General features: G+C 40.0%; 1 protein-coding gene across 4 annotated transcripts in view; it reads right to left on the bottom strand.

The window, feature by feature from the left end:
* Positions 1–6,483: 6,483 nt before the first annotated feature.
* The window catches only part of LOC116728189 (vacuole membrane protein 1), a 75,579-nt gene continuing 54,672 nt past the window's right edge, over positions 6,484–27,390 (bottom strand). For 3 of the 4 annotated variants that reach the window (XM_032576079.1, XM_032576080.1, XM_032576082.1), the window contains 2 exons: positions 10,203–10,305; positions 6,484–9,018 (listed from right to left, as the gene is read on the bottom strand). In XM_032576079.1, the coding sequence (XP_032431970.1) occupies positions 8,875–9,018; positions 10,203–10,305 (247 nt within the window). In that variant the 3' untranslated portion in view covers positions 6,484–8,874. Of the gene's footprint in view, positions 9,019–10,202; positions 10,306–16,740; positions 26,332–27,390 lie in introns of those variants that run through there. The other variant, XM_032576081.1, reaches the window with a different exon arrangement.

Raw genomic sequence — 27,390 nt, 5'->3', positions numbered from 1 at the left:
AATTAAGGTAACATGGACATGAAATAGTATTGCTTAAGAGTGTGCAATAGAAGATGGAGGAAATAAAATTGGAATGTTTTGGTATGAAATGGAGGTATGACTTGGTAAAGGGGCTTATCAACTCAAAACAGTCAAAAAAAAGTTTGTACAAAACTTTTAAATGGCTACTAATTGGATTGTCATGAGAAAAAAAAAACAATTTAAGTTTTAAGGGGCAATAATATGTAATTTTCCAGGCACATAGTGCCACTTTATAGTACAGTCAAGTAACTTTGTTACCTTCAGTTATAAAAATGCAACATATAACTTAATAATTTAACACCTTGAAATATTAAATTATGCCTCTGTCTCTTTAAAAACTGCTGCTCTTTCCGAAACTCCGCCTTCAGGAAGTCACAACATCCTGATGACATTACGCCTCTATTAACCCTTTAACAACATTTCTACCAGAATTGCACTAATAAGCAGCTTGTGTAATGAGCTCTGCAGATGTGCATTTCCACCAAGCATTTGCTAATTGCAGCTGGCTAGTCTGAAGGAGCCGAGCGGGGGAGTCATGTGAGAGTGGTGCTCTGTGAGGCGGACGCTTGGAAACTGCAGTGCTGAGGAGGAGCTTTGTCCTCGAAGGTGGCGCTCGGTTCCCCCAGACGTTTTGCACAGCTGAATGGTTGCCACGGGAGATTAAAGGATTTCTCAAACATGCTTGAAAAAATCAAAGCAACACTCCAGGTATGTTTTTGATGAGGGACTGGCATTATAACATGATGTGTAGCTCAAAAAAGTTGATTTTACACAATAGTGCCCCTTAAAATCAGACAACCTGTTTTGCTTTTTGACCCTTTTTTGCAGGTTGACGCTTGCCTTAACGCTGACAATTACTATGATGTTTCCCAAACCCGCCATAAATCAAGGCGCTTCTCAGATGTTCGCTGTGCAGCTACCGGTGGTTTTTCCACTTCATTCTGGCCTTGCCTAGCTTGCGTAGGAAAGCCGAGAAATAACACACACTGCCGGGGCTGGTATGTGTGGAAGGTAGTGTGCTGCATACCTGAGTAATATTTTGAAGATGGCATCATGTCATGACACAGAACCCCGAGATGATGTGCAAAGCTGTGCGTAAGCAAAACCTGAGGAGAAGCTGCTGCAGAGGTGGATCGCTGCTGTCAGATAGCACGCATTCCATGGGCTTACTCAGAGTTTCTCACGTCCGAGAGCCGTGTTATTCCTAGGCAAATATCTAGAATTTTACACCCACCCCACTCCCAGGCGTGCTGTACCTTGTTGAGCTTGCCGAGCATCAGTCACGTTCCCTCTGAGTGTTTGACACACCCGAATGACATCAACACATAAAAGGTAAGCTGGCAGTAAAAAAAAAAAACCCCAAAAAAGAACAGAGAAGTAAATGACAGACATTTACGCAGATTTTTTCACCACTCCTCTCAGCCCTGTTGTGACATGTCGGCTTACAAGCTAAGAAACTTCTTTTTAATGAGTTTTATCCATCATTTTTAATGCAGCACAGAACCTAAGGGGGGATTGTAGGTGCACACACCCTTGTTGAACTGAAAGGTGGGTTTTTTTGTGATGTAACCCCCCCACCCAAAAAAAAAACAGAAGGTTGTTGTACCTCTCCGGTCTTCTGGTTCTGTTATGCATCACCAGAACCAGAACCAAACATGGAGGAGCAGCATTCAGCTTCTATGCACCTCAAAACTGCAAAACAGCTGAAACACTGAGCTCCTTTAAATCAAGGCCTGTTTAGAGTTGCTATTGAACCATAAGAAATGTAAAATTGATCAACGTATTTAATGTTTATTGATCATTTTAATAATGGCACTAGATAAAATGCCATGTCTGTTACTGGTTTACACAATTGTTGACTGTATGATGTGTTTATGATGTTTTTATGTTTTCTTGGTGTAAAGCACTTTAAATTGCATTGTTATTGAAATGTGCTATACAAATAAATGTGATTGGTTGAAATCTGTTATGAGTGCAAATGCAAAGAATTTAAACAAACAAAAATAAAAACGTCAATAAGTGAGTAAGTAAAACAAATACTTTCTGACTCGGTTCCAGCATTCAGCCTTCTTGAATTCAAAATCAGTTGTATTAAATCTGATTAAACTCAAATAAACTGACCTTGAAGGATTTTCCTGATTTACTCACATTTTAGTTAAAGCCATGAAGATTCAAAGAGTCAGAAGGAGTTCATAGTACCACTGAATCAGTGATGGCTTAATCAAAAACTAAGTTTAACAGAAAACCTGTGGTTTCACATGAAGTCGGGGTTGTGGACAAGAGAAGTCATGAGAATCTGATGAGGAATGTTTGCTAGGCAGATGAGGTGTATATAAATGGATTGTTGATTCCAACTAAACAAAAAACTGAACCAAAAGGTGCTTCAAAGTGTTAGCTTCATTGTGTGCCCTGGCATACAACCGGGTCAATACATCTTTTTAATTCTTCCTTTTCTCTGACAGATTGATTCATTGGTCTATTGAGTTGTATGGCATAAACCTCCTGCTATAAGTAGGAGGGGGTGGGGGGTAAAAAAAAGTTGAAATAGTTTATCGTCGCTTCGTTTATTTCCCGTCATAGAAAACAGCCATTTTGCCTATTTTTATCTACTAAAGTAAGTATTACTGTCATGTTTCTTTAAATCTGCCCTGTGGTTCCACGGTTTTTCCGAACGTCAGCTGCAACTGCAGTTGTTCTCAAGTTTTGAAAGACCTGCATAAAATACCCCAGCAGTGCCTCTTGGCACCAGGCATTAAAGCATCTGCCATACTGGTTTCGTGTGGACAGGAAGAGCAGAGGGTTCTGCCAAACTATGCTGTTAAAATACCCACACATCATGGGTTATTTCTGCTCAACACGGACGGATGTGTTTTCATGTGTCCAACTAGATCCAACACACGCATTGTCATATCCCAGTTATGCTTTGAATGGCTGTGTTTAGATAATTGTAAATCTTCAACAAGGGGCCAGAGTGACTGCTGATATGTTCGGTAGTCAGTCTATCATTGTGAGGAGACCTTGTGATCTGATTAAAAGAAGCTCTCCTCTCCCAGATGAAGTGAATCACGATGGGTATGAAGCTGCTGATAAGCCTGTTTGATCTCGCCATGCCAAAGCCACAAGAAAGAAAGCAAAGGCCTTTGGAGTCGGGTCTCTGCGCTAACCACAGTTATGATGAACGAGTGCTTACAGGCATGTGTTTAACACAGGGGAGCAGATAAGTCAGGCAGTTCTTAATCCCAGCGATGGGACGCCTCATGGTTTAAGCGGGGTGGGTTTTTTACTGATTTTTTTTTTTTTTTTAATAAACTCGATGCCCCGTTTAAACACAAACACGTGAAATGTTCCTCAAATACAAATACGGTGCATTTCAGACTTGTGCTGTTTAAATTTGGTCACGTTTTGTTTAAGTAAAAAAAAAAAAGTCTTTCCGTTGTGTCTGTGTTCAGTACCGACATATAAATTATGGATAATTCCAAAGTGAGACCAAAAAAAAAAAAAAGGTTTTGTTTTTGGTTTTTCTACAAAAAAAATAAAATAAAATAAAAACAGTCGGGTATGCGTTGGTTTTCAGCTACCCTGACTAAATGCCGCCTTTTTATGCTATTACAGCTGCATGTCGTTGGTGTCTCCACCAGCTTTGCGTACCTGGAGACGAAAATGTTTGCTCGTTCTTCTTCAATAAATATCTCAGTCTCAGTCGGGTGGATAGAGAACATCTGGTGACACCAGCTTTCGCTCGGGTCTGGACTGGGCCACGTTCTAACGCATGAACGTGTCTCGGTCCAAACCACTGCATCATTCTATGGCTGAAGGTTTGGGGTCGTTGCTCTGCTAAGAAGCAGAACCTCCAGTCTCAGTCATTAGCCTCCCAGGATTCCACTGGGTTTTTTTTTTTAGCTAACAAATTTTAAAACCACAGTTTGTTTTTTTCTCCTTCTCCACTTTACAATTGTGTCATGTTTTCTGTTGGTCTATCGCATCAAATCCAAACAAAAACACATGGAGTTATGTGACTGGAACATGACAAAATGTCTAAAGGTTTGTCTGCACTGTAAAAATACAACATTTTACCATGCAGCTTTTGTCTAGTTTTCAGTGCAAATATCTTATATGACACACTTACATGAGAAATTAACTTTCAATAAGATACAGGAGCATGTTTTACATAAATAACAAATTAACTACATCCTTAATCTCATTGTACATGTGCACAGTGACAAACAATAAATTCATTCATCACAATTCCTTAATGTAAAAAAGTACTAGTTTCACTGGCAGATTTTTCACTTCTACAAACTTTGTAGAAGTGAAAAATCTGCCAGTGGAGCTGGTACTTTATTATTATTATTATTATTATTATTATTATTATTAAGGAAATACTGACAAGCGCCTATATCCTGCTAAGAAAAGTTCATTGTGAGTTAGTTTTGTCTTATTTCAAGTTTACTTAAAGATATTTGCACTTAAAACAATAAAAAAAACTTTGTCAGGTTTTATGTTTTTGCAGTATTATGTATTATATGTTCGTCTTGTAGTTTAGACTATTCCTCTTTTCAAATGGTGTTGTCAGCACAAATTTCTGTTGTTAAGTTAATTAATGTTAACATTCTTTATTTATCCCAAAGGGGAATGAAATGTAGTCATAACTCTTAACATCTAAGTATCTTGAAAAAGTTGTGATGCAGTGGGCTCAAAGGATTTCCAGTAGCAGCCAATGTTACGTCAAATCTAAGGAAGCCTCTGACTCAACGGGTGTTAGAAACTCGATTTCTGGGCCGCAGAGACGATATTTCAAAGTAACATGTCCTGGATGAAACCATCTGTTGTTGGCGAGCACTGCTAATCCACCTGATTTGCTTTTGCTGCTCCTCTTTAAATGTGTTTACCTGTATAGAAAGTCAGGCAGATAGATGTTGGAGTCTAGGATAATCCTCGCCCATCACGATTGATGTGAAATAGTATAAACTTTCTCCTTCTCTTGCTGCCCTTTTAACTCTTTACTCTGATCGACGGTCCTAAAAATCAGACCGTGCTGGTTGGAATATATGCATAAAGAAATAAAGTGTATACACTAATAAAATTGTTACTCCAAAAGTTAAAAGCCTTCCACACATTTCAGCTGGTTTATAACCAGATCAGATCACCAAATTGTAACAATTAAGTTTGAAATGAAAACAAAAACCTTTTTGATTTCGACGTCTGAATTTTTTTTTTATCTCCATGAACTGGGACTGTTTAGTGTGAAAGCATCTCACTGCTACTCACAAAAACAAAGAAGCTTAATGTGATTTTGTTTTTATAAAAAAAAAAAAAAAAAAGAAGACAGAAATCCACCCGGTCAGCATAATTTAATGAGACAGAGTGTGAAAGGAACTAAGTGGATAACCAAATGCAGAGTGGGCTCGTGGGTGGGCGGCGGATGAAGTCAGTGATATTTCAGCATCCCCTGGTGGTTAACCTGCTGACGGGGAGGAGGAGGAAGTGGGAGCGACAGTGGGAAACAGTGATTCTGGAGGAAGGGGTCGTTATTACATTATTAGAATCTCAGTCCAGCTGCCTGTTTGAACAGGTATGATCTGAACGCTGGAGGGAGGGGGGAGCTCCAGCAGGAGCCCCCAGGGGCTGGGCGGGGATGGGAGGGTGGGGACGGATCCATCTTCCCGGTGCTCTAGGAGCAGTCGATCTCGGAACAGCACAGATCGACCCCAGAACAGGTTCCACACATTGGACCGCAGGATACAGGGTGATGCTGCGCGGTTCCTAAACAAGTCTGGTCTGAAGTCAGGCGTAGCCGCGGCGTGTACCATCGAGATTAGGAAGTTTCCCTCATGCAAATGGGAATACCCGAGAAGAGACTTCCAGTTTTACACGTAGAACTTCTCTAATTGTTTTGTGGGCGTTTAGAAATATATTGTACATATATTGGTACAGATTTGATCAAAGTTTTTAAAATAGTATTTTGTGTAAAAGGTTTTGGTTCATTTCCTAATTTACCCCATTGTCAGATAATAAGGAATATTTCAAAATATTTGATTGAACCTGAATTTTTCCTGCTACATAACAGAAAATAGTGAAAAAATTTGACAGATTTTCTTCTTTTTTTTTTAACATATGAAATAAATGCAGTGCTGCCATAATTCAGAACTAACAGCTAAGCTCTGGCTTGGATTCTGAAATGGAGATGATGTCAGCGCGGCAGGCGCAAATCGGTAACGTGATAACCGTTTGGATGTGAAACACTAGATGTGGAAACTGGAGTTGTGAGGGACTCACTATCCTCCCTATCCCTCTTTCTTGGCTGACATGTGAGATTCTTCAGAGGCTCCAGGGTCAGCGTGGACCCGGCAGTGTTGTCAAGACTCATCACATAAGAAACACAACACCACTCTTCTTTTCTTTTTTATTTCAGCTTTATTAAAGATAAAAACAACAGCAAAACATAATACACACAAGTTTAAATTATTATTTTTTTTTTTTACAGACATTCATCATAAACAGGAACTCACCCTGGAACATATGAACTGAGTTTCTATACAAACACATTCAGGTTCGCTGTGCCAAAAGGGGCTCCCTCTTGGAACAGGACATCCTGAAACGGGCCAAGCAAAACATTCCTTATGACAGCAAGGCATTCCAGCTTAACTCAGTGATTTTACTTTTACAACCTAAAGAAAGTTCAATTTGTTTGCTCAAAAATGGGGGAAGGGGAGGGAAGAGGTCAGACTAATTTCAGATTTGTATATTTACCTACTTGTGGGTAAAAAAGAAAAAAAAAAATCAACAGGGTTGTTCCAATAAAGTGCTACCTCGTACAAAAATGAGGATTGAGCAACAGAAGAAAGTTTTCATTGCAACAGAAGAGGGAAGTGTTAAAAAAAAAAGGGGAAGGAGGAGGCCGGTTGAGCACTGCGTGTACTATACCTAAGGCTGGGTGTCACAATGTGATGTTTTGCAATGAGGTGTGTACTGTCTGGATTCTCTGGAAATTTCAAAAAAAAAGACAGAGTCAGCTCACACACACGCAAACACACCAGCATCTGCATTCTCAAACACAGTTCCTCACATAAAGCCACATAAAAACCCTCACGGACGTCAGCGTGGAGGAAATAAACAATAGAGCCACAACTCCGACGTTTCGCAAGCGGTTGGGAGAAAAGGGAAGTGACATCGCGGGGCACACACCTCTGAATGGGAACTGACGCTAACTGAAACAATGATATACCAACGAGGACGAGGAGGGGGGAGGAGGAGGACACGACAGGATGCTGGTCAGATGAAAGAGCCCGAAATGTCAGACAGCCTACAGACTGTTGTCGCCTTGCAATCTTAACAGCCAACACCAGTCTGATAAGCTATCTGACAGGCCGAGAGAGTGACGGACATGCCTGAAGACGTATGCATGGACACACACAGGACAATGAATTTTTAAAAAGAGAGAAAGAGAGAGATTCCTAATCCTACTTACCGTGACGGGAGGAAAGAGGAAAAAAAGAAAGAGGAGGACATGTGAATGTTCTCGACTAGAGCCGGTGCGGAGCACAGGGTTCAGCTCACCCAACAGTACCCCTCTGTTTTGAATCTACTCGAGTGATTCGTCTCCTGGCTCCGTGACTGAGGGGAGTGCAACGAGTTCATTCGAGGGTTCAGCTGAGGTAACGGCACAGACGCTTTTCACTGTGAGCTGGAGGGCTTTTTTCTCTCTCTCTCTCCTCCCTCCCTCCCTCCCTCCTTCCCGCTGCTTGTGCTGCTGCGCTAGCGTCCCCGCTGCTCTCAGTCCAGCGTAGCACAGAGAGAGAGGGAAAGGAAAACGCCACATTTCATTGGCGATTAAAATAATGAAAGAAAAAAAAAAAAAAGGAAAATAAGAAACAGGAAAAAGGCAGTGGGGTAATAGTCGAGCCAGCTGACGTTGTCCGACAAAGAAAGAAAAGCCAGGTGTCCTCCTTTTCGAACAAAAAGCTCCAAAGGACAAGAGGAGACAAAAAAAAAGAGAAGATTTCTCAGAACGGCTCTGAGCTAGCACGTCAGGTAGTAGCCTGCGTGAGCGGCTTTAATCCACGAAATAAAGCGAACCGCTATCTTCATGTGACGCACAGACACGCTCAGTCAGTTGTAGATCTGACTGAATATAGATACACGTCTGCATCTGGTAAAGTAGCCCCCCGGGCTGACTCATGCGCTCTCTTCCTGGAAGCAGAACAATGAGGGCAGACAAAGAGACCAGCAGGGGGTGATTCAGGACTGATTTATCATTACTTATCTAGAAATACTACAGCCCACACAACAGAAGAAGTCACCTATCTCACCATGTGTAGCCTAAAATATTCACTGACATCTCCACAGCTGCAAGACAAGAAGTGGAAATGATGCAGTTCTAAAGAAAACCTCATTCACTACGTTTCTTATCTACTCAGCCAAAGCAGAACAACTTACAAAGCTGAAAGAGTATTGTAACTACTAAACAGCAAACACGGTTAGTATTTAAAACAATTCTACCGTTGGGATAAACTTGGGAAGACTTAGTAATACTTAAAAGCATGGATGCCTACATAGAGTCACGCAAATCCCAAGCAATCACCTACCTTTGAGGGGAAAAGATACATAAATCACAAAATAGCTACCAAATTGCAAAGCTTTCATAAACTAGCGAATGGAAGTCCAAGTTCAAGATAAACATGTTGTTACAGAAGCAAGAGAGAAACCAGATGGGTCGGACTTTTTTTTCTTTGATTGTTGCCTGGGATAATGACCGGGTATCAGCCAAAAGGGAGAGTAGATATGAAGGAAGGAGGGTTTGGAGGTTGGTGGTCCAACGCAATCTTTCCCCCCCCGTTTGCCCCCGACTGGTCCTCACTCCGTCTTGCTCTCCGAGGACTTGTCGTGCCGCTTGCGCTTGGCGTAGCTCTGCGCCATGGAGTTGACAATGGAGCAGACAAAGAAGCATACCATGATGACCACAACCTTCTCGAAGAGCCACGAGAGCCAGTTCTCCTCCTGCCAGGAGCCACAGAGAAAGAGAGAGAGCGGAGAAGAGCTCGGTCAGTAAAAAGGAGGGCCACCCCTTTCTCCCCCCCACCAACACCACCACATGCAGCAGCAGCACCACCCCCCCCCCCACTCCGCTCCGCTCCTGATGCTGTAGGCTAGGTGGGGATCCAGCTCCATGTGCAGGACAGATAGAGATCAGGGGTAATAAAACACGCGGCAGCCCCCGCCGTCCTCCCTCCTGTAACGCCCCCGGTGACCCCAGCCTGCAGCCTGCCTCCACCGAGTTAAATTGCCTCGCTTCTCTCCCCCGTAACTGCTGGAGGCTCGGGTTACAAGAAAAAAGGAACATTGTTCTAGAAAATGCCTTAATCTGTCCTTGTGCAACTCAAAGTCTACCCTCTTTATTCCTTCTCCTTCCTCGTACGCACTTAAAAAAAAAAAAGAAGAAAAAAAAATCGTTCTCAATGAATCACTAAGTATACAAGCGAGAGGGGGAGGGGGTGGGGACCGAAAAGAGGGAAAACAGCTTTAAAAAAAGAAATAGGCTTCAGCTACAACTGGCTCTTTTTGTTCTAGACAAGGTGGGGGGGGGGGGGAGAGTTTGATGGATTGTCACAAGGGTGGGGGTGTTGTGGGGGGGTCCGGGGTGGCTCGGTCTACAGTTAGTGTTGGGTTCAGGCGGGGCACCGAGTGCAAGTGTGTGTGTGTGTGACACATAGGGGAGTGACTACACTCGCACACACTCTTCCCTATTGGTAAGACGGAGCATGAGTCAGCACGCCCCGCGCTACAGTAGTACAGTTCGGGTGAAGCGGGACCCCAACGCTACCCCCTAATGCCCCCGCCACCCCTCTCCTCCTTCCGTCTCCCCCCCACCCGCCCGCCCGAGGCAGCGCGATACCCACTCTGTCATTCTGGGACCCGAACACGCCTCTGTAATTTACTGGATCACTAACAGGTTCAACGGAAAGCAACAAAATCTAAAGAAGTTCCCTCCCTGGGTGTGTTTTCTATTTAGTATTTTTTAATTACGATACATCTAATAACTAACAACATTAAACAAAGTGTGTTCAATGCTGAAAATAGGGCAGTTATGTAAATAATGGGGTTGAGCTTTCTTTTCTCTCCGAACGCACTTGTGGATGAGTAGAAAGTGAGATTAGCGTGGGGCCCGAGGCCCCTATACTTACAGCTGGGGTCCCCTCTCCGGTGACATGGTGCAGCTTGGCCTTCTGGGCCTCCAAGTACTCCCTGAAGGGCTTCTGCAGTGCCGCACCCAGCAGAGGAACAGCGCTGTTTCCACCGACAAGAGGAGGATGAGAGGGTTGGGTGGAGGTAGAGGAGAAACAGAAAGAGAGGGAAGAGGTAGAGGGGTGGGTGGGCAAAGAGACAGAGAAGGGGAGGATGGTGGCGGTGGGGTGATGGAGGGGAGGCGGTGGGTGGGAGGGGGAGCACAAATCACGTCACATCATTGTTACTCACCAGCCCAAGGGCAGCAACAAAGGGAGGCATGCCGTCCTGTCTCCGGTACTGTACAGAGCCGGCCCCGCTTCCTCTCTCCGAGGAGAGAGAAAGACGGGGGAGAGAGCAACGAGTGCAACCCCCGTCACCGCTCATCCTCCCCACACAAACACACACACACACACACCATAAAACACTCACTCACAGATTTACAAAAAAAGAAAAGAACAAAACTTCAGACGGCAATAACACTCAAAAACAAACCAGAAACCTGACAAAAAAAGGGGGTAAAAATAAAAGTTGGCCTCATGGTCCTCATGCGGCAGCTGCGGCACCAGTAGTCAGTCACATTTTCCTGCTCAGCTCGCCTCTACACACACACACACACACACACACACTCGGCTTACTCTCCCGCTCTACGCTCTCTCTCACTCGCTCACATCGGTGAACTCGTTCACCTCCCCTGCAGTGCCTCCTCTGCCGCTGCAGCGAGGAGAAATGAATGACTTCTCAGAACTCTCCCATTTATCATAGGCGGTTCCTGTAAGAACTGGTTTCAGCCAATTAATGAGGAAGTGAGTCGTACCAGAGCCGCGCCGCCACTGGCTGAGACCCGGGGGGGCCGGCCCACTGGGGGAGGGCCGCTGCTGTAAGACAGCCCATATTAGGAAACCCTTTACAAAATGTAGTCATCGACTACAAGCATTCTACTTCGGCCCCCTCCCTCTACCCCACCACCCCTTTCCTTGCCCTCTTACACACGCTTAAGAAAAAAAAAAAAAAAAAAGATGTGAGACTGCAGAGAATGGCCTAGAATAGCGAATCAGTGGCCCATCCCTGAGTTGGAGTTAGTGATTAATCTCTAAACAAATACACACTAAAGACCTCCACTAATTTTCTTTTATGGATGCAACACTCGCCCCCCCACCCCTGAGGTTTCAGACCAATGCATTCCTCCTTTTCCACGTATGCATCTTTTTTTTTTTTTTTTTTGTTCTGTTCGCATGGGGCAGCCACCATCAAAGCTCCGAGGCACATCAAAGATTTTAGGGCAGCGCTTTGCGTGGGCAGCCGTGTCACATACGGTTGGGTTTATAGCTGATAACTTTCTCTCAAGGAGGCAAGTCATTTCCGTTCCTCCCCATCCCACACACACACACACACACACACACACACACGCACACACACGTGTACACACACCTATCTTACGGTGAGAAAAGAAACACTTTGTGTTAAATGAATGTGTTTACGACGAGGAGTTCCCTTAATGATTAACTTTATTACAGGTAGTTCACATCCGACTTGTAGAGGAACATGAAACAGAACTCATTGGATTGGACTCTGGTATATTTTATGTTAAGAACCTCATGGCAAAAAAAAAAAGAAAAAAAAAAAAAAGAAAGTTTGTTTTTTTTGGAGGGAAAAACTAGCCTTCAAATTCCCATCCCCCCCAATTTGAGCAAATTCCCAACACGTACACACATAACTTAAAATAAAGAATTTGGATCTGAAGAAAACCCTAATATCAGTGTGACTAGATGGAAAGTTTCTGAAGATATACATTCATTCGGCGTGTAAAAGTACAGAGGTAAGAACAAAGAGAGAAGAAGAGTTTTCAGAAATGGCGGGCGAATCATCTCCTACACGATGAGCAACACTGAGTCACGAACAGAGCAAATCCACCAACAAAGAAGCTCAAAGCTTACAGTCTGCTGCAGAAAACACAACCACACCGTCCACGGCTCTCTGCTTTCTATGTCTGGTCATTTTTCTATTTTTGGGAATATACATTTCTTTTCTCCTGACAGGGTTCGTGGATAATGCTGGATTCAGGAATTCCTCTTGTAGGTGTGTTGAGAATTTATCTGTGAGTACATGTGCCGAACATCTTTCTGTGGCGAAGGAGATCTTAATGGTCCAAGACGAAGTTATTCTTCTGTTAGATGGGATTAAAACACTGTTTCTTTTTGTAATCTGGATAAAATGGGTAAAAAATTAAAAAAAAAACTATGGAGAAAGTACAGAGCAAAAACTGTAAACACAGTTTTGTTTTTTTTTCTTGTTCAGTAAACTGTTGGAAAATGTAACAATAATTATTTCCAGGAGATTTTTCTGGAGGCGGAAGAGTAGAGCCATGTTTATTTAAAAATGTAAAACAGCAACAAAATGTCTCATGTGTCAAGCAGGAACCAAATCAGTACAACTTATCAATTGATTTGAGTAGAGGAAACTCTGCATAGGTAAAAAGAGGAATAAGGAAATTCATGGTGAAAATTTCTGAACAACTATAAATCCTCCTTTAGAACTGAAACTGTGTTTCAATTCTGTGTTGAGTAAAATGTGATGCTTTTAGTATTCTTTTAATTTCATACTTACTGTAAATGCTATGAAATTCAAAGTTTTCCGACTGAAAATAAAGATCACACCCATAACTTCAAGTGTATTTAATAAGGTGGGACAAAATTGTTCAGCATGTGCCATAAAGTTGTGCCCCACTTTTGGGTCCGTCACCGACAAGCTAAGTTGACTATTTTGTGATTTTGTGAAATATATTAATAACAACACAAATAAATGATGCATGTTGGTGTTTGGTGCACATGATAATCCTTTGAGTGCTTGCGACAATATAAAAATTATTGACATTTTTTTATCAATCACAAACAACAAAAGAATAATAAACTAAAATAATTTGGAGTGTGTGTGTGTGTGTGTGTGTGTTTGTTATGCTGCAGATAAGGAATGAAGAAAAGCAGAAATAATAACAGCAAGGAAAATTTAAAGAGGCTGTAAATGTTTTATTGAAAAACTGCAACACTTCCCATATTTAGATCCTCTGAAACATTTAACAAGTTAAATTATTTTAACTACCCAGAGAAATATATATATATCTGTGTGGGCGTGTGTGTGTGTGTGTGTGTGTAAAGTATATTTTAAATTTGACATTTTTCATATATGCCACAAAATCACATTGTATTTTATTTTTTTACAATTAATTTTTGCAAAAAGCCAAAAGTTGTTTAAAGAGTTACTGCTAAAAATAAAAAAAATAGCATTTATTGTAAAAAGTAATTTATGTTTTTTTTCTGCCTGAAGCTGATTTTGTACATAAAATTCTTTCATCAGAGGGATTTGAATATATTTCTTTGCAAACTGAAAGGTGACATAATGAAATAAATCAGATACTCAAACTTAATGCCTTTGTTGTTGTTTCTTTTCATACATAGATGCAAACATAGATTTTTTTAAAGTGTTAGATTAGATTTTAATGTATTTAACCACAGAAATTTAAAGGGAACCAGAACGTGCGTCACTTACGGTCCATTCACACCCTACTTTCTTTCTTTGCTTTCCTCTAAACAAGGTAATACCGCCTCATTTGAGAGTGCAGTCAGAATATCCCTGCTCTATTTGATCAACACTTTTTGAACATGAACTGATCTCATCCTGAGATCCAGGAGAAACCAAAGCCCTGCCATCTTCCTATAGTACCACCAACACAATCCCTTTTTCTGCTTTCCCTCCCAACCTGTCTGTGTGCTCACACAGTACATCTCTGCAGCACATCCCAAAGCGACAATTATTAAATTGTTTGTCAGATGGAATCAGTGTATTCTGTGAAATATGACAGTTCTGTCACAGAAGTAAAAATGCTGCACCACGTTTAAATCCTTGTGCACATACACCCACACACATGATTTGCATAGTTGTTAAAGCATAAAAAACTCCAGCAAAAAAAAAAAAAAAAAAATGTTTTAAAAATAAAAAGGAAAAGAAGTAATCAACTGGATCAAATTATGAAGCACATGGAGGAAATCAAGCAACAAACCCAATCGCATGCATTTCTCCAGGTTTCTGATAAAAAAAAACATGTGGCAGATTGAGTTCTGTGGAGCACACTTACAAATTATAAAATTAAATCTCTGTTGACATTTTCTGAAATATGTGTTCAATAATCTGGAAGGATGTGGTGGGAAAAAAATTCACGTTAAGTAAGTAAAGAAAGGAGGGAAAATCCCCCAGCTGTCTGCTTCCTGATTATTGTTCTGAAGGGTTAATTTGTGAGCAGCATTTCAGCCATCTCGTTTCTTTTTTTTTTCTTCTTTTTTTTTTTAATGAACTATCATTTCCTGCTTCTGTTCATGGAGAATGGAGCATGTCTGGATGTCCTGTGTTCGTCCTGTGAACGCTAAATTCCAAAGGCTTCGAGTCAGACGTGACCTTTGACATGTCTGTGTGCCACCTTTAGGATTCCCGGTTTCTTGTTCCTCATGTTCATGAAATCCCGACACACACACACACAGGCACAGTCACAGGAACGACACACGCGGGCTTACGCACACACACACACACACACACACGCGTGCACCCCCACACACACAGTCATGCATGCCCTGACGTCCCGGGCAGAGGAAGATGGAGAACAACGGCTCCCATGACAGCCAAACGCTGGCCAGGTCCAACGGGTTACGACATCATCACAACAACAGGGTTAGGCAATCACTACTGTTACCCAATGCTCCACAGGGCCATAGTTCACACCTAACATAACAGCAGCAGCGCTGCAAGAAGAACACACACACACAGGGTGGTGAGGCGGTGGTACAGAAACTCTGACCTCCTCACTGTCTCTGTGCACAAAACAAAACGCTCCGAGTGTCTCTTTACGAGCCGGTTGTGGGGAGTAAACCTGCAAATCTGATCAGAAGATGGAAAACTGAGGAGCGGGTCATTCGGCAAACGAGGGAGGAAAATTGTGACTCGCGTGACAAATGTTTGCAGGTAATATCTGTCTGCGTGTTTGAGTGTGTTTGTTCCTCCTCCAGTCTGACCGGGCTTTTTTCCCAGTGACTTCACCGCTAAAACATGGAGCCCACTCCTGGACGGAGATCCCCCTGCCCAGGGTGTTTATCACATCCTCGCTTCAGAGCCATCTGTGTCAGCCAACACTCACACACACACACCCACATATGGACACATCCTCTTGGGGTACCCAGAAACACAGCCACACTAAAATCACCTTTAACCCCATCTTCCTGCCCCAGCGCGCCCACACAGAGCCTGCTGACCGGGGCGTGGAGGTGGGTCACTGGGCGACCACACCTGGACCCTTCAGCTGGTGGAAAAGCGTTTCTTCAGTGACTCAGAGGTGACTGGAGACAAATCCAGACAAGAGAACGGCAGTAACGGGCAGGTCAGAAATAGAAGAGAGGGCAGATGATGACATATAAGGCACATCTGATTTTCCTAAAGTTATATTAGAAGGGACGCTTGCTGTATGGAGGTTGTGTTATTACCCATGTGTGACATTTACTGTATTTTAGGTTGTATTTACACATTATTAGTCCTACGTAACTAAGCCACAAGGTCACAGTGTGGATTGAGGAATAAATCAAAAACTACTCTAAAGTATAACACCTTGGAAAACAATTTAAAACGCTTAAATTGTTTACCTTTTCTCATGTTATAACCAGAAGCGTCAGTGAAATTTATTTGGGATCTTTTTTATATAGATCAGGGGTCTTACTTGTGGCTCCAGGCTCGGAAGAGGCTCTTTGGACTTTCCACGATGGCTCCTAATAACTTTGGCAAAAGTAATAAAGAACCAACTAATGTATTTTATATGTATATATACAGTACAGACCAAAAGTTTGGACACACTTTCTCATTGAATTCAATGAGAAGGTGTGTCCAAACTTTTGGTCTGAACTGAGTACAGACCAAAAGTTTGGACACACAGTTGTGTCCAAACTTTTGGTCTGTACTGTATATATATAATAAAAATTCCGGTTTTAGTTGCTTTTCACATTTTTTCTGAGGGAATAATTGGATTAAATATACACAAAGAAAGGACTCCAACAAACCAGTAATATTTTTCAGGTCTTTCTTTTGTCATTAGGTTGGAAGCTGCTTTTTCACAATCAGCTTTATAGGGCAAGCGCTCACAGCGCACAGAGATACACAGAGACTTACTGTAGTATTAATACATAAATAATTTCTCCAAATCCCAAAGAAAGAAAGTGTACCCACCCACTTTACTTCAAAAAATTTGGCATCTTTCTTTGATTTAAAACCTAAAAATAGAAATAAAATGATGGTTCTTTAAACACAAAAAGACACTTTCTATAGTAGAAATTTATCCAAAAAAGTATTTTTTTCAAAAGATCATGTAACCAGTTTTCTTTCGCTGGACTGAAGGCAAAATGGCTCTTTAGATTACAAAGGTTGCACAGCCCTGATATGAAGTGGAACAGAAAAGATGGTGTTCTCTTTTTTTTGTTGTTGTTGTTGCAAATTAAAATCTCAAAAGTGTGGCTTGCCTTTGTGTCGGCTAAAGCTAAAAATCCTCTTTGCAAAATAGCTCGAACACAGTCAGATTGGCTGGAGAGCATCTGTGAACAGGATTTTTCAAGTCTTGTTACAGATTTTGTGTAGAAGGTCTGAACATAAATGTGCCGTAATGTGAAAAGAAAGAGAAAAAAAGACTAAGGGGTGTGAATATTTTGTTGCAATGAGCACAAACGTGAAACTGTGGAGCTGCTTCCTTATACAGTACACTGCGGCTCTGTATTGTGCCTATGAGGCATGTCACATACACTGTTGTATGCTGCTCACATAACCACATGGGTTACAGTACAATGTACCTGGCAAAAGCCACAACATGCTCCATATCTTCTGCTGTCACCACTGCTCCTGCTGCTTCATACGTCAGAGCTTCAGCAGACGACAACAGAGCCAACAGATGGGTAACAAGATCAGGCACCCATTATTTTGTAAAGACGGTTGGAGCGAGACACAACCAAAACCCAGTTGAAATATGGGAACACAAGCATCTGCTGATTTCCTTTCGCATCTGCTCAACGTACAGTGAAGCTGCAGTCTGAGTTTACGTGCCGCAGACGTTGTGGTTAGAAAGTCAGCAAGCAAAAGCAAAGTGAAAGTACTTGGTGTCTGCATGTCGGTGTGCTTTGAGATGAAATAGATGAAAACAGCAGCAAGGTTTAAACAAGATTGTATCTGAAAAATACGGTTAAATATTCAGAAACAGAACCACGCCTCCTCTTACTGTATCTGGACCATAACATTACTGTAAGAGGAAGATGTCTCAGCTTTCAGACTGGAGCCGAGTCCTTCCCTCCCTACGTCTTAACAATGCAGCTCATACACTTAACACTGCTCCCTCTGAGTGACTTGCTCCTTCCGAGGAAAAGATGCTGATGGGGAACAATATGCCTGTTTTCACCGAGGTGTGACTGATACAAAGCTGGGAGCGAGCGGGGCCCGGATGTCTGCCCAGCTGCCTTCTGAGTCAGGTCGTGTCTGGGGTGACTCGCCTCCAAAACACACACAAACACACACACACCCACACACAACATCATGGCGACTGGTGAGACGTTACGGAGGATCTTGGGTCTTTCTGTTGGACTCTGCTGATTAAGAGTCTGAGGTCACGTTGTGTTCCCCCTGACAAATTAGCCGTTCTAAAAAGGAATCAGTGTCATACTGTTATCTAAAAACGACATGTAGGTCATTTGTCATCCGCTCATCATTTGCTGGAAACTTGGCCTGAACGTTCGCAGGAATAATCTGATGAGGGAGCAGCTTGTGTGTCCAAAAAAGAGAGATACAAGGGTAGGTATGGATCATTATGAGATTCTCAGCGTAGAATAATATTGAGTCAAAATACTGGAAATTCAAAATATTGCAATTACTCAGAAAAATAACATGAATGTTTAACAAGAGCCAGATGCTTTCATTTATAATGTATACGGATTCCTCTTATTCCTGCTGAAACAACATATTAATTATTACACCCATAATAATTGTACATTTACGTTTATTTAAAATGTGTCTGGTCTCATAATAGCAAAATTTATATGTTTCATTAAGTAGCACAACCTAATTCAGGGACGACAGACTTATATATTTAATTCCTTTAATATGTTCAAAAAGAAGTAGCCACTAATTCAATTTCACTCCTTCAAGTTAAACTGTACTTGTGTCTGTAAAATATATAATATAATGTAACAATTTTAGTTCTAACCGAGGAAATGAAAATGAAGCCATGTTACAAAAACAAATACATAAATTAAATACAGAATTTTTCTGCAAAAACTCCATGAACTACAATTACAATTCCTCCAATCTAACTAACGTCCACCAGGTTTATACTGACACACCACATATTGCAGTGCAATTCTGAGATTATAGTGAGTCATTTTCAGGCTGATTTTTTTTATTAAAAGATCACAAACTGTTAAAACTAAAAAGCCAAATGGCTTTGACATAAATTTGTTTTTCAGCTAGCGGCTAAAGCCATGTGGCAGATTTCTTAACAGTATTTTCTGACACTCACTTTTTGTGTCACTGACTCTACCTACTGGTCACAAATGTTCAAACACAATAATTCACATTTTTTTTGCACAAATTATTGCTGCTTGCATAATGTATTGCATAATTTAAATATGAAGTGCACTTTATAAGGTCTGTATCCGATTGAAAAATATATTTTAAAATGTTCTTGAATTAAATCACATTGATAACCGGGACAACCAACCCCCTCAGAGCATTTGATTCTTTCTTACTGTTTGCTACAACTAACCGTAAAAATGAAAATCACACCAAATTCTAAGCTTTAATTTAATTGTATTGCAGGCATGCTTGGACATCAGTTTGACACATTTGTCAAAATGGAAAACTCCTTCTAGTCGTTCTCACTTAAAAATCCCTAAGAGTGTCTGACCCCTCCGGATCACAGAATAACATCTGAATGCTTGAACAATTAACTATATAAAAGAGACCCTCATCATAAAATGTCAGCCATCTAGGAACCAAGATTTTTGAATCATTTGTCATGTTTTTTTTTTTTTTGCTATAACAAGCTTTTTTGATAAAGATAAAATGTACTTCCCGAAAAACAAAACTCCCTGCACATGTTCCACTAGTGACATTACATTAGGCCCAATCAGACTTATCTGTTAATTGTAATTTTTTTCCTCTTTTATGTTTTGAATAAAATTTTCTCTTCAAAGATGTTTGCCTGTACTTTGTACAGCTTCATAAAAATATCAGATCAGAACCAGAACAACCAAACATGTCTCGTCCCTGACGTTGTTCACTAATTCCAGCTGCCCTTCGTGATTCTTGTGCTTCCTGTGATTCCAACACTCCAAATGCACACAAAGCACAATTACCGTTTTATTTTTTCAGCACACTTACAAAAAAAAAATATTGTGGTACCTCGCAGCAGATATAAACAGTTTGTCACTCAGTCGAGTTTTTATTACGGGAAATATATCCCATGCAGTATCGTCTTTAATGGCTTCCGTTCGACCTTTCGGCCTGCAGGTAAACCTCCCACTGCTCCTCTGTGTCAGAGACTCAAAAGTCTAAGGCTGGGGTCTGCAGCCTGTGGTTCCAGAGTCGCCAGTGATTCTTTTAACTTTCCACTATGGCTCTTAATAACTTTGAAATGTTCTGTTCTTCTTTTTTATCAGTGATTAGATTAGAAACCATGTCCTTCTTTTAGTATTTTGTCACAAAATCATTTGATAAACATCAATAATCCACAGAAGAAACATTCTTTCTTTTTGCCAAAGTTTCCACCAAAATAAAGTATTATTTTAAAACCTAAAAGAAGGAAAGTGGTGGCTCTTTAAAAATGACAAATTTCCAACAGAAGATATTTATAAGCAATTGTAAGTTTTTTTGTTTTTTTGTTGTTGTTGTTCAAAATGTCATGTAACATTTGTGGATCTGAGCGAATTTCATTTAGCAGGACAGACGTCGTCTAATCAGAAGCTGAAGTGGATATGACGGGAAAACGGACACCCCTGCTGATCCCTGCATTAAACGTAATGACGACATAACGGAGTGTGTTGCAGGCCGCCGAGGCTTTCTAACGCTGCGACTGTCATGTTCATCACCTTATTGGAGGTGTTTTGGTTAGCAGTGGAAGGACTGATCAATTCCATCTTTGTCAGAGCGCTTTTCAGTGACAAAATGTCTCCATTTCTGCAGACTTAACGAGCAGGAAGACTTTACTCATGAAAACAGGAGTGTAAATGTATATATACGTTTTTCAGTTATATGTTTTTGGCTGATTAAGACAACTAATTGCCCCAGGTAAATGTGGGGAAGGAGAGAAAGCCAAAAAAAAAAAAAACCCCCTTCATGGTAGGTGATTTTTAGATCTCCCAGTTGCTTCTAGTGAAGACAGCCATACATTCACTTTGAAACTATACAAACCTTGTTTCTGTATGAGCTAGGAGTGTGTGTGCGTGTGTGTGCGTGTGTGTTTAAGATGAGTGAATATGTCAGTGGAAACAAACTGTAACAGACGTTTTCTTTCTCCCCTCACACACCACCAGTTCAGTACACAAATAATAGAACGAGTGTGAATACCCAGAACAGTGTGATTTGCATGAACCCTCTGCAATTTCAGTTCTCTACTTATACATTTATACATGAGCATAATAGGAAACAGGAAATGAGAGGCAAGATAAAAGAAGATAAAATTATCCACAAACTTCTTCTGCAGCTTGTATGATTCAAAATATATTCTCTTCTTTAGATTCAAGTCACTTTCTACTGGTTTAACCTCTAAGCATACCAATTTCAGGTACAAAAATCATTTTTCTTATCTATTTGCAGAAGAACAAAAAGATAAGGAGAATGAGTGAGCCTTAAAGTATGTGCAAGAGCTTACAATGTTTATCAAATCTTAATGGCTCTTTTCATTTAGATTTCAGGAGTTCTTGGTTTAAGAAGCACAGATCATTTTGTATTTGAAGGCATTAAAAAAGCAACCTGCAACGTAAGTTGAGTGATCCACTCATTACTTTCCTTGAGCTTTGGTCTCTGACCTCAACATTTAAATTGTACACAATATAAAAGCTGTGCAATGATTCAGTTCATGTGCTAAATCAAAGAGTCTACACCTACTCCCAACAGTCTGCAGGGTCCCTTCTAAAAACAAGAGAAGACCAGAATGAGGTCATGTCCCATTGCTGATCAAAAGGCGCTCTAAAGATAAGAAAAATAACTGAAATCACCTACAAGAATGTTTTTCATCAAACACTTTCTGCAACTATACCTCACTGTCATCGCACGTCACATTAGTTTAGCTCCTCGGGATCAGATGAAGCAGCTGCATGACGATTTGAGTCTTCAGCTTTTATTATCCGTTCAAAATGAATCATAGTCACCATAAAAAAAAGACAACAAAAAAAAAGAGGGAGAGAGAGAAAGGGTTTTCTTCTCCTGCGTCAATCTGCATCAGGCACAGAAAAATACTTGTGCTGTTGGGGATAATCGTCTGACTGGATGACGGCGGTTCAAATAACCGATCAACGTTTTCTTTTCAGCACAGTTAAAAAAAATTAGACAGTAAGTTTCTTGAACTTACTGTTCAAAAATCCCCCCCAGACCGCAATGTATTCAGAAGGGCTGCACCAACTGATTATTTTAGTTATTATTCTATTGATTAATCGATTAATCGGATAAAAAAAATTGGCACACCTTGCAGATTTTTAATTTAAGCCTTTTTATACAATATTAGAAATACATAGACAAATAATTTAATTCCTTTAATAGATAATAAAATGCGCATTTCATTGTCTAACATGCGACAACATCGCATTTCTTTAGTGTGTGCTTGATCAATTTGTAGCAAAAGATGCATCTGTGGAAAGAGCAGCCTTTCTGTTTGACTTACCATCAACAGTGTAGGACGAATCTGTTGATTCATTTTTGTATTAATAACAACTGGAGAATAATAATAGGAAAATTTCCTTAACAGAAATTGAATCTGATTTAGCTAAAACTGCCACTTGGGGAGTTCTGGGTAGAACATATTCAGACAAAACAGTTTGTTTTTTTAATCTTAAATGCAAAGTATATATTTTGTAGAGTTTTGGCTTGTTTTCTGCTTTGAGTGTATTATTCCTTCAGCAAATGGCCTTCTTTAGAGTCTGTATAACCCAGTTAACAATTAACTGATTACTAAATTAGTTGTTGATTATTTCAATAATCGTTTAATCCGATTAAGCTTTTCAGCTAAATTGTTCAGTTCTGTCTACAGTCGTAAATGTGCGTGCTACATATGTCATCGGGTTTGGTGTCATGCTTTGGTTAGTTTCATCTAAGATGAACCATAGCGAATAAACATTGGCTTTAGTAACAAATTAGGCAGGTTCTAAAAGTTTTTCAATGATTTCAAAAGCTGAAGTGGTTTAAAGTACGGGATTACTTCAAGCTCGGTGAAGTATTCCCTGAATTCACTCTATAAAGTTAGACAGATTGTCTGTCTGCTACATTTTCCTCTGAATGAACAGATAAAACTTTTAAATCTGCATTTGGGCCGCCTGATTGAATAACGCCATGTCTGCGTGAGTTAAAGGCTTCATGCAGCAAAACCTTTGCTGTCCAACCTGTTTTAGAATCTAAACATTTTAAACAAGAAAAACTCTGAAATAATATGTACTGGTGTTAAATCTAATTTTTACGCATGTTACATGGAAATTCTATTTAAAACATTCTGAATAAATAGTGCAAACTGAAGCAGACCTCGTTCCTTCTGGAGCTGCACTCAGGATTAAAATGAGATCTGTTTTTATTCCTTTACAGCTCATTATTGACATCAGAAACACTGAATATTCTATTTCTAAATGCATACAAATAAAAGAGCTTCATTTGACTTATTTTTGTTGCACGTTAATTTCCACCTACTTAAATTGTAGCATTTTATAAACAGATATCTCCCTCAGATTTAGGTTGAAAGAAATGATTGAACTACCAAAATGTTTCTTCAAATTGGAAGAAACATTCTAGAGTGACTCTGTTGAAACTAATGGAGAATCACATCTCTGTGGCTATTTTTTAAAATTTTGACCAGGATTTCAGCTTTAGTATGGCTATTTAAATTATTTATATAAGTTTATTTTGATATTTACACTGAGATTAGGGTGATGGAACGGAGGCTTCACAACCTCAAAGACATATCATCAAAATACAAGTGGAAGAAAAAAGCTGAAGGTTTGATTGTTGTAACACCATGTAACCTTGCTTAAAGTGTATAAATATTTTTCCCCATGGTGTTTAAAGATAATGTGTAAATTCACATGGATAAATCTCTTTTTTTTTTCAAAACTATTTTTACTCAGTTCTTTTTAAATGTAAAGAGATGTGTCCTTTTTTTCCCCACCATTAGGTTGATAATTTGAAATCTAAATCCTCCAAATTTCTGTCGTAACTTTTGGAGGTCGGAAGGCCTCGTAGGGGATCACCCTAATCTTCAGATCCCTCCACCGGATCTCCATCAGATTCAAGTCAGAAATCTGTTTGGGTCACTAAAAATAGTTACTATTCCTTCCAATCGGAAGAAACAACATTAAAGGATTACGCTGGATCTAAATCTGTTGGGGTTATCAGTATATAGTTGGAAAATTGGAGCAAAAAATAGTAAGAAACAAAAAAATAAAGTCCTTTTATTTGTACGCATTTAGAAATCAAATATTCAGAATGCTTGCGATGTCAGTAATGAGAATAACCCCAGAAGGAAAAGAATCCGTTTCTGTTGGTAAAATTTCTTGAAAGTGTTTTTTATTATAAATGTGACATGCATATCAATTGTATTTAACTGTAAATGTAGGAAAATCAGACTTTTAGATTAATTAAGTAATAGAAAGATACTAAATAGACCCATTTTAAAAAGTAGCTTCTATGTGTTTAGGCCTCAGGTTGTAGGATTACTCACTTTTAAAGCTCTTGTTACAGTTAAGGTGTTAGGAACTAAACTAAATGTCTCCTAAAGATTAAAGTCTTTGTGTGGATGTTTTTGTCAATGCATAGATGTTTTAACTTTGCATTTTTATAGATATTTTTATTTTGCACAGGTGTGACAGCGTATGAAACATGTACGGACAGATTTCATTGATTTATTTTCTAATTCTGACAGATTTCTAACAAAGAAACTAAAGAAGTAACAGAAAAGCAACATTTGCATTAAAAACTACCACTTCAGTAAAGCATTGAGCTGTTACTTCTTGGGAATAAAAGTCTTACCATTTTGTTATAGATTGTTTGAATAAAACAAAACAATGTTCCAGGTAAAAGTTTTTTTTTGGTGCTGAATGAAGACGATGGAAACTCACAGCAGCTCTTTTGGGATCCAAAAGGCTGAAAAGACAACTTGTCTTAACTTGTTTAAACTTATAATTAAAGACGTGAATTTGGCCTTGACTTGGAACTGCCGTGCAAAGATTCGCAGCTCATCACTGATACCCACCTCTGGTTTGATAGTTCACACCAGCGAACCTCCTCACGCCCCAGTAACAAGAGCGGCCTGCTGGGACCTCCTAAAGCGGACAGCCTCGTGCTGCAGGAGCAGCAACCCGAGTGCGTTACCAGTGTGCCGGTAACGGACTCCTCCTGCCTTGGAGACACACTCACATGGCAACAGGTCCATCCTGGCTCAGCACATCAGTCCATGCTGGTTATGCTTTTGAGTTTTGGATTCTCTCTTTCTGCTTTCGCCACCAGAATATGACAGAGAGACGCCCTCCCATGACACATGCCTCGTTGATTTATCAAGTTTTATGCAAGATGTGGAGACGGGCTGACTCAATCAATACGATGGATTTAAGTGAGGATCACTGAGAAGACGAGCCAGAAGATGAAACTATTGTTGTGATTAGTCATATTATTTCAGTTAGATTTTTTTCTCTTCTCTCTGCAACATTTGTAGGAACTCAAGTCAGTCCCTTCAAGGACTGGGTGATCAAATTGATTTTTATCAATGAATCAAATTTTTGGTTTTTGAACATTTATTTTTTGGAAAGTCAGGATTCTCCAAAACAAATCCTGATTTTTGCACTCCTTGGGTTTTCAGAGTTCCGCGTGATGTCAGAACGCCCAAGGCGGCCATCTTGTTTGACAACTGTGCTTTGCAGCGTCTGTTTATTTGGACTTTGAATTAAGGTCAACTGTGCGACCAAGTAGGGACAGGCTAAGATTGTTTGTTATTGTTTTCTCACTAAGTGAATAAAGTCCTATTTTTTAATTAAAAATGTGGAATGTTGAGAATCTCATGAAGTTATACTTTGATATACGTTTTATAGATAATACTTACCGCTATAGAAATATTTCACTTTTTAACACATCAGCATCAAATTATCAGTAAAAGGACTCAGAAGTGATTGTGCAAAGAACTGAATCTATAAAGATTAAACACACTAACTGAGCTGGTCACATCAGATGACCATCAAAGCTTTTTTTCATTAAAACAACAGTTTTCTTGTAATTCTAAGATGTTTTTTCTGGTAAAATTGCATCTTTATTCTGCTAATATTCAACTGTATCCTCAGAATGAAATAAACATTCTCGTAACCAGGCCGTAATACGTCTCCGCACAACTCAAAGAAAGGTGATGGCAATAAGAGCCACTTATTGAAAATATTTTCCGTTTATTTCAGAGAAGAAAGCAAGAAAAACGTCGATTTAAATTGGAAATCGCCTTTGTTATGAAAAAGAAATACCCAAAAAACTTCATTTTATTTTTAAGCCATATCCTCCAGCTCTCCCCCAACAGTTGGTGAGTTGATGTAAACAAGTCTGAATCCCAAACACTTCCATCCGACGGCCCCCCATCACTGCAGCTTTTCTCAAAGTGAAGGCTGGAAAAACTGGCACAAATACGAGCGAGTAGCTCAGCCTCAACGCAGCGTCTCGCTCCAGATCAAACGAGAGGACTGAGACGGCATGCCAAACACCGGAAAGCTCCCTGATCCAGTCCTGCACGCGCTGGATGATTTTGAGTCTTTCCTGCTTTCTGTCATCAACTTCAGGCTGACAAAGCCTGAGCTGAAAGAAGAGAAAGGAGGGCAGGGAGGAGTAGGCACGGAGAGAAAAAGATAAATCTGTTGCTCTTGTGCTGCGTGAAGCATAGCCGTGAGCCACTGCCAACTCTCTGAAGTGCATTCGGAGTGGTCAGCTTCACAAGACCTTCAGGTTGTCCTCAGTTATTTAATTAGAAAATCCAAAAAGGTCTGAAGTTGAACTTTCGCAGTGATGATTTAGGAGCAAAACGCTTCATCCCCAAAGGAGTACCATACTCAACCGTAATTGTTGCAGTGGCAGCATCATGCTATGTGGTTAGTTTTCTTTGGCTAAAGCATGTTGTTTTTGTGTGTGGTTAAAATACAGAGTCTGGTAAAAAAAAAGCTGAAGACGAAAATGGATTTTATTTGTCAGTAAAAACAAAAAAAGCTTCGCCAAAAGGGAACTAAACTGAACATGAGGTCGTCATAAAGGACTTCTGGCGTCATCGTGAAGCATCTTCTAAAATGTTCTCACTTTTTCATTAAATACATGTAAAAAATAAAAATAAAAAATTATTCTGCTGAATAGTTTCCAAAAAGTAAGCTTGGTTCCAAAACAACATCAACAAAAGAATACCATCCACATGTTGAAACACTGGGGATGGCAGCATCATGCTGCGGGGTCACAGCCCCCTGCACAAGATGCCTCATTTTAAGCTAAACATTTTTGACCCACACTGTTTTATCTTTCATCAGGTATTATTTAAAAATTAGAAATAATATAAGTTTTATTGCCTAATTTTATCCTATTTCTTTTGTTTCATATCTATTTTGCCATTCAATATTTACTTAATCTGTTTGTTGAATACTTTTTATTATTAAATTATGAAATGTTATTGGCACCTGAATGACAGACAACTCCTAATATATGTCTTGTTTTATAACAATGATGTTAAAGTTAGTTCTTGAGATGGAAGTGGGGTTTTGTTGTTGTTTCTTTGTACCAAGGTGGTTGTAATTATAAACAGCTCTGATATCATTTTTAAACCAAAACATTAAAAATTGAATTAGAAAGCTGAACATAAAAAGAGATTTCATTTGA

This window comes from Xiphophorus hellerii, chromosome 11 (genome assembly GCF_003331165.1).
Source record: "Xiphophorus hellerii strain 12219 chromosome 11, Xiphophorus_hellerii-4.1, whole genome shotgun sequence".
NCBI lineage: Eukaryota > Metazoa > Chordata > Actinopteri > Cyprinodontiformes > Poeciliidae > Xiphophorus > Xiphophorus hellerii.
The sequence above is the reverse complement of the archived record's forward strand: the minus strand, read 5'-3'. Positions and strand labels throughout refer to the sequence as shown.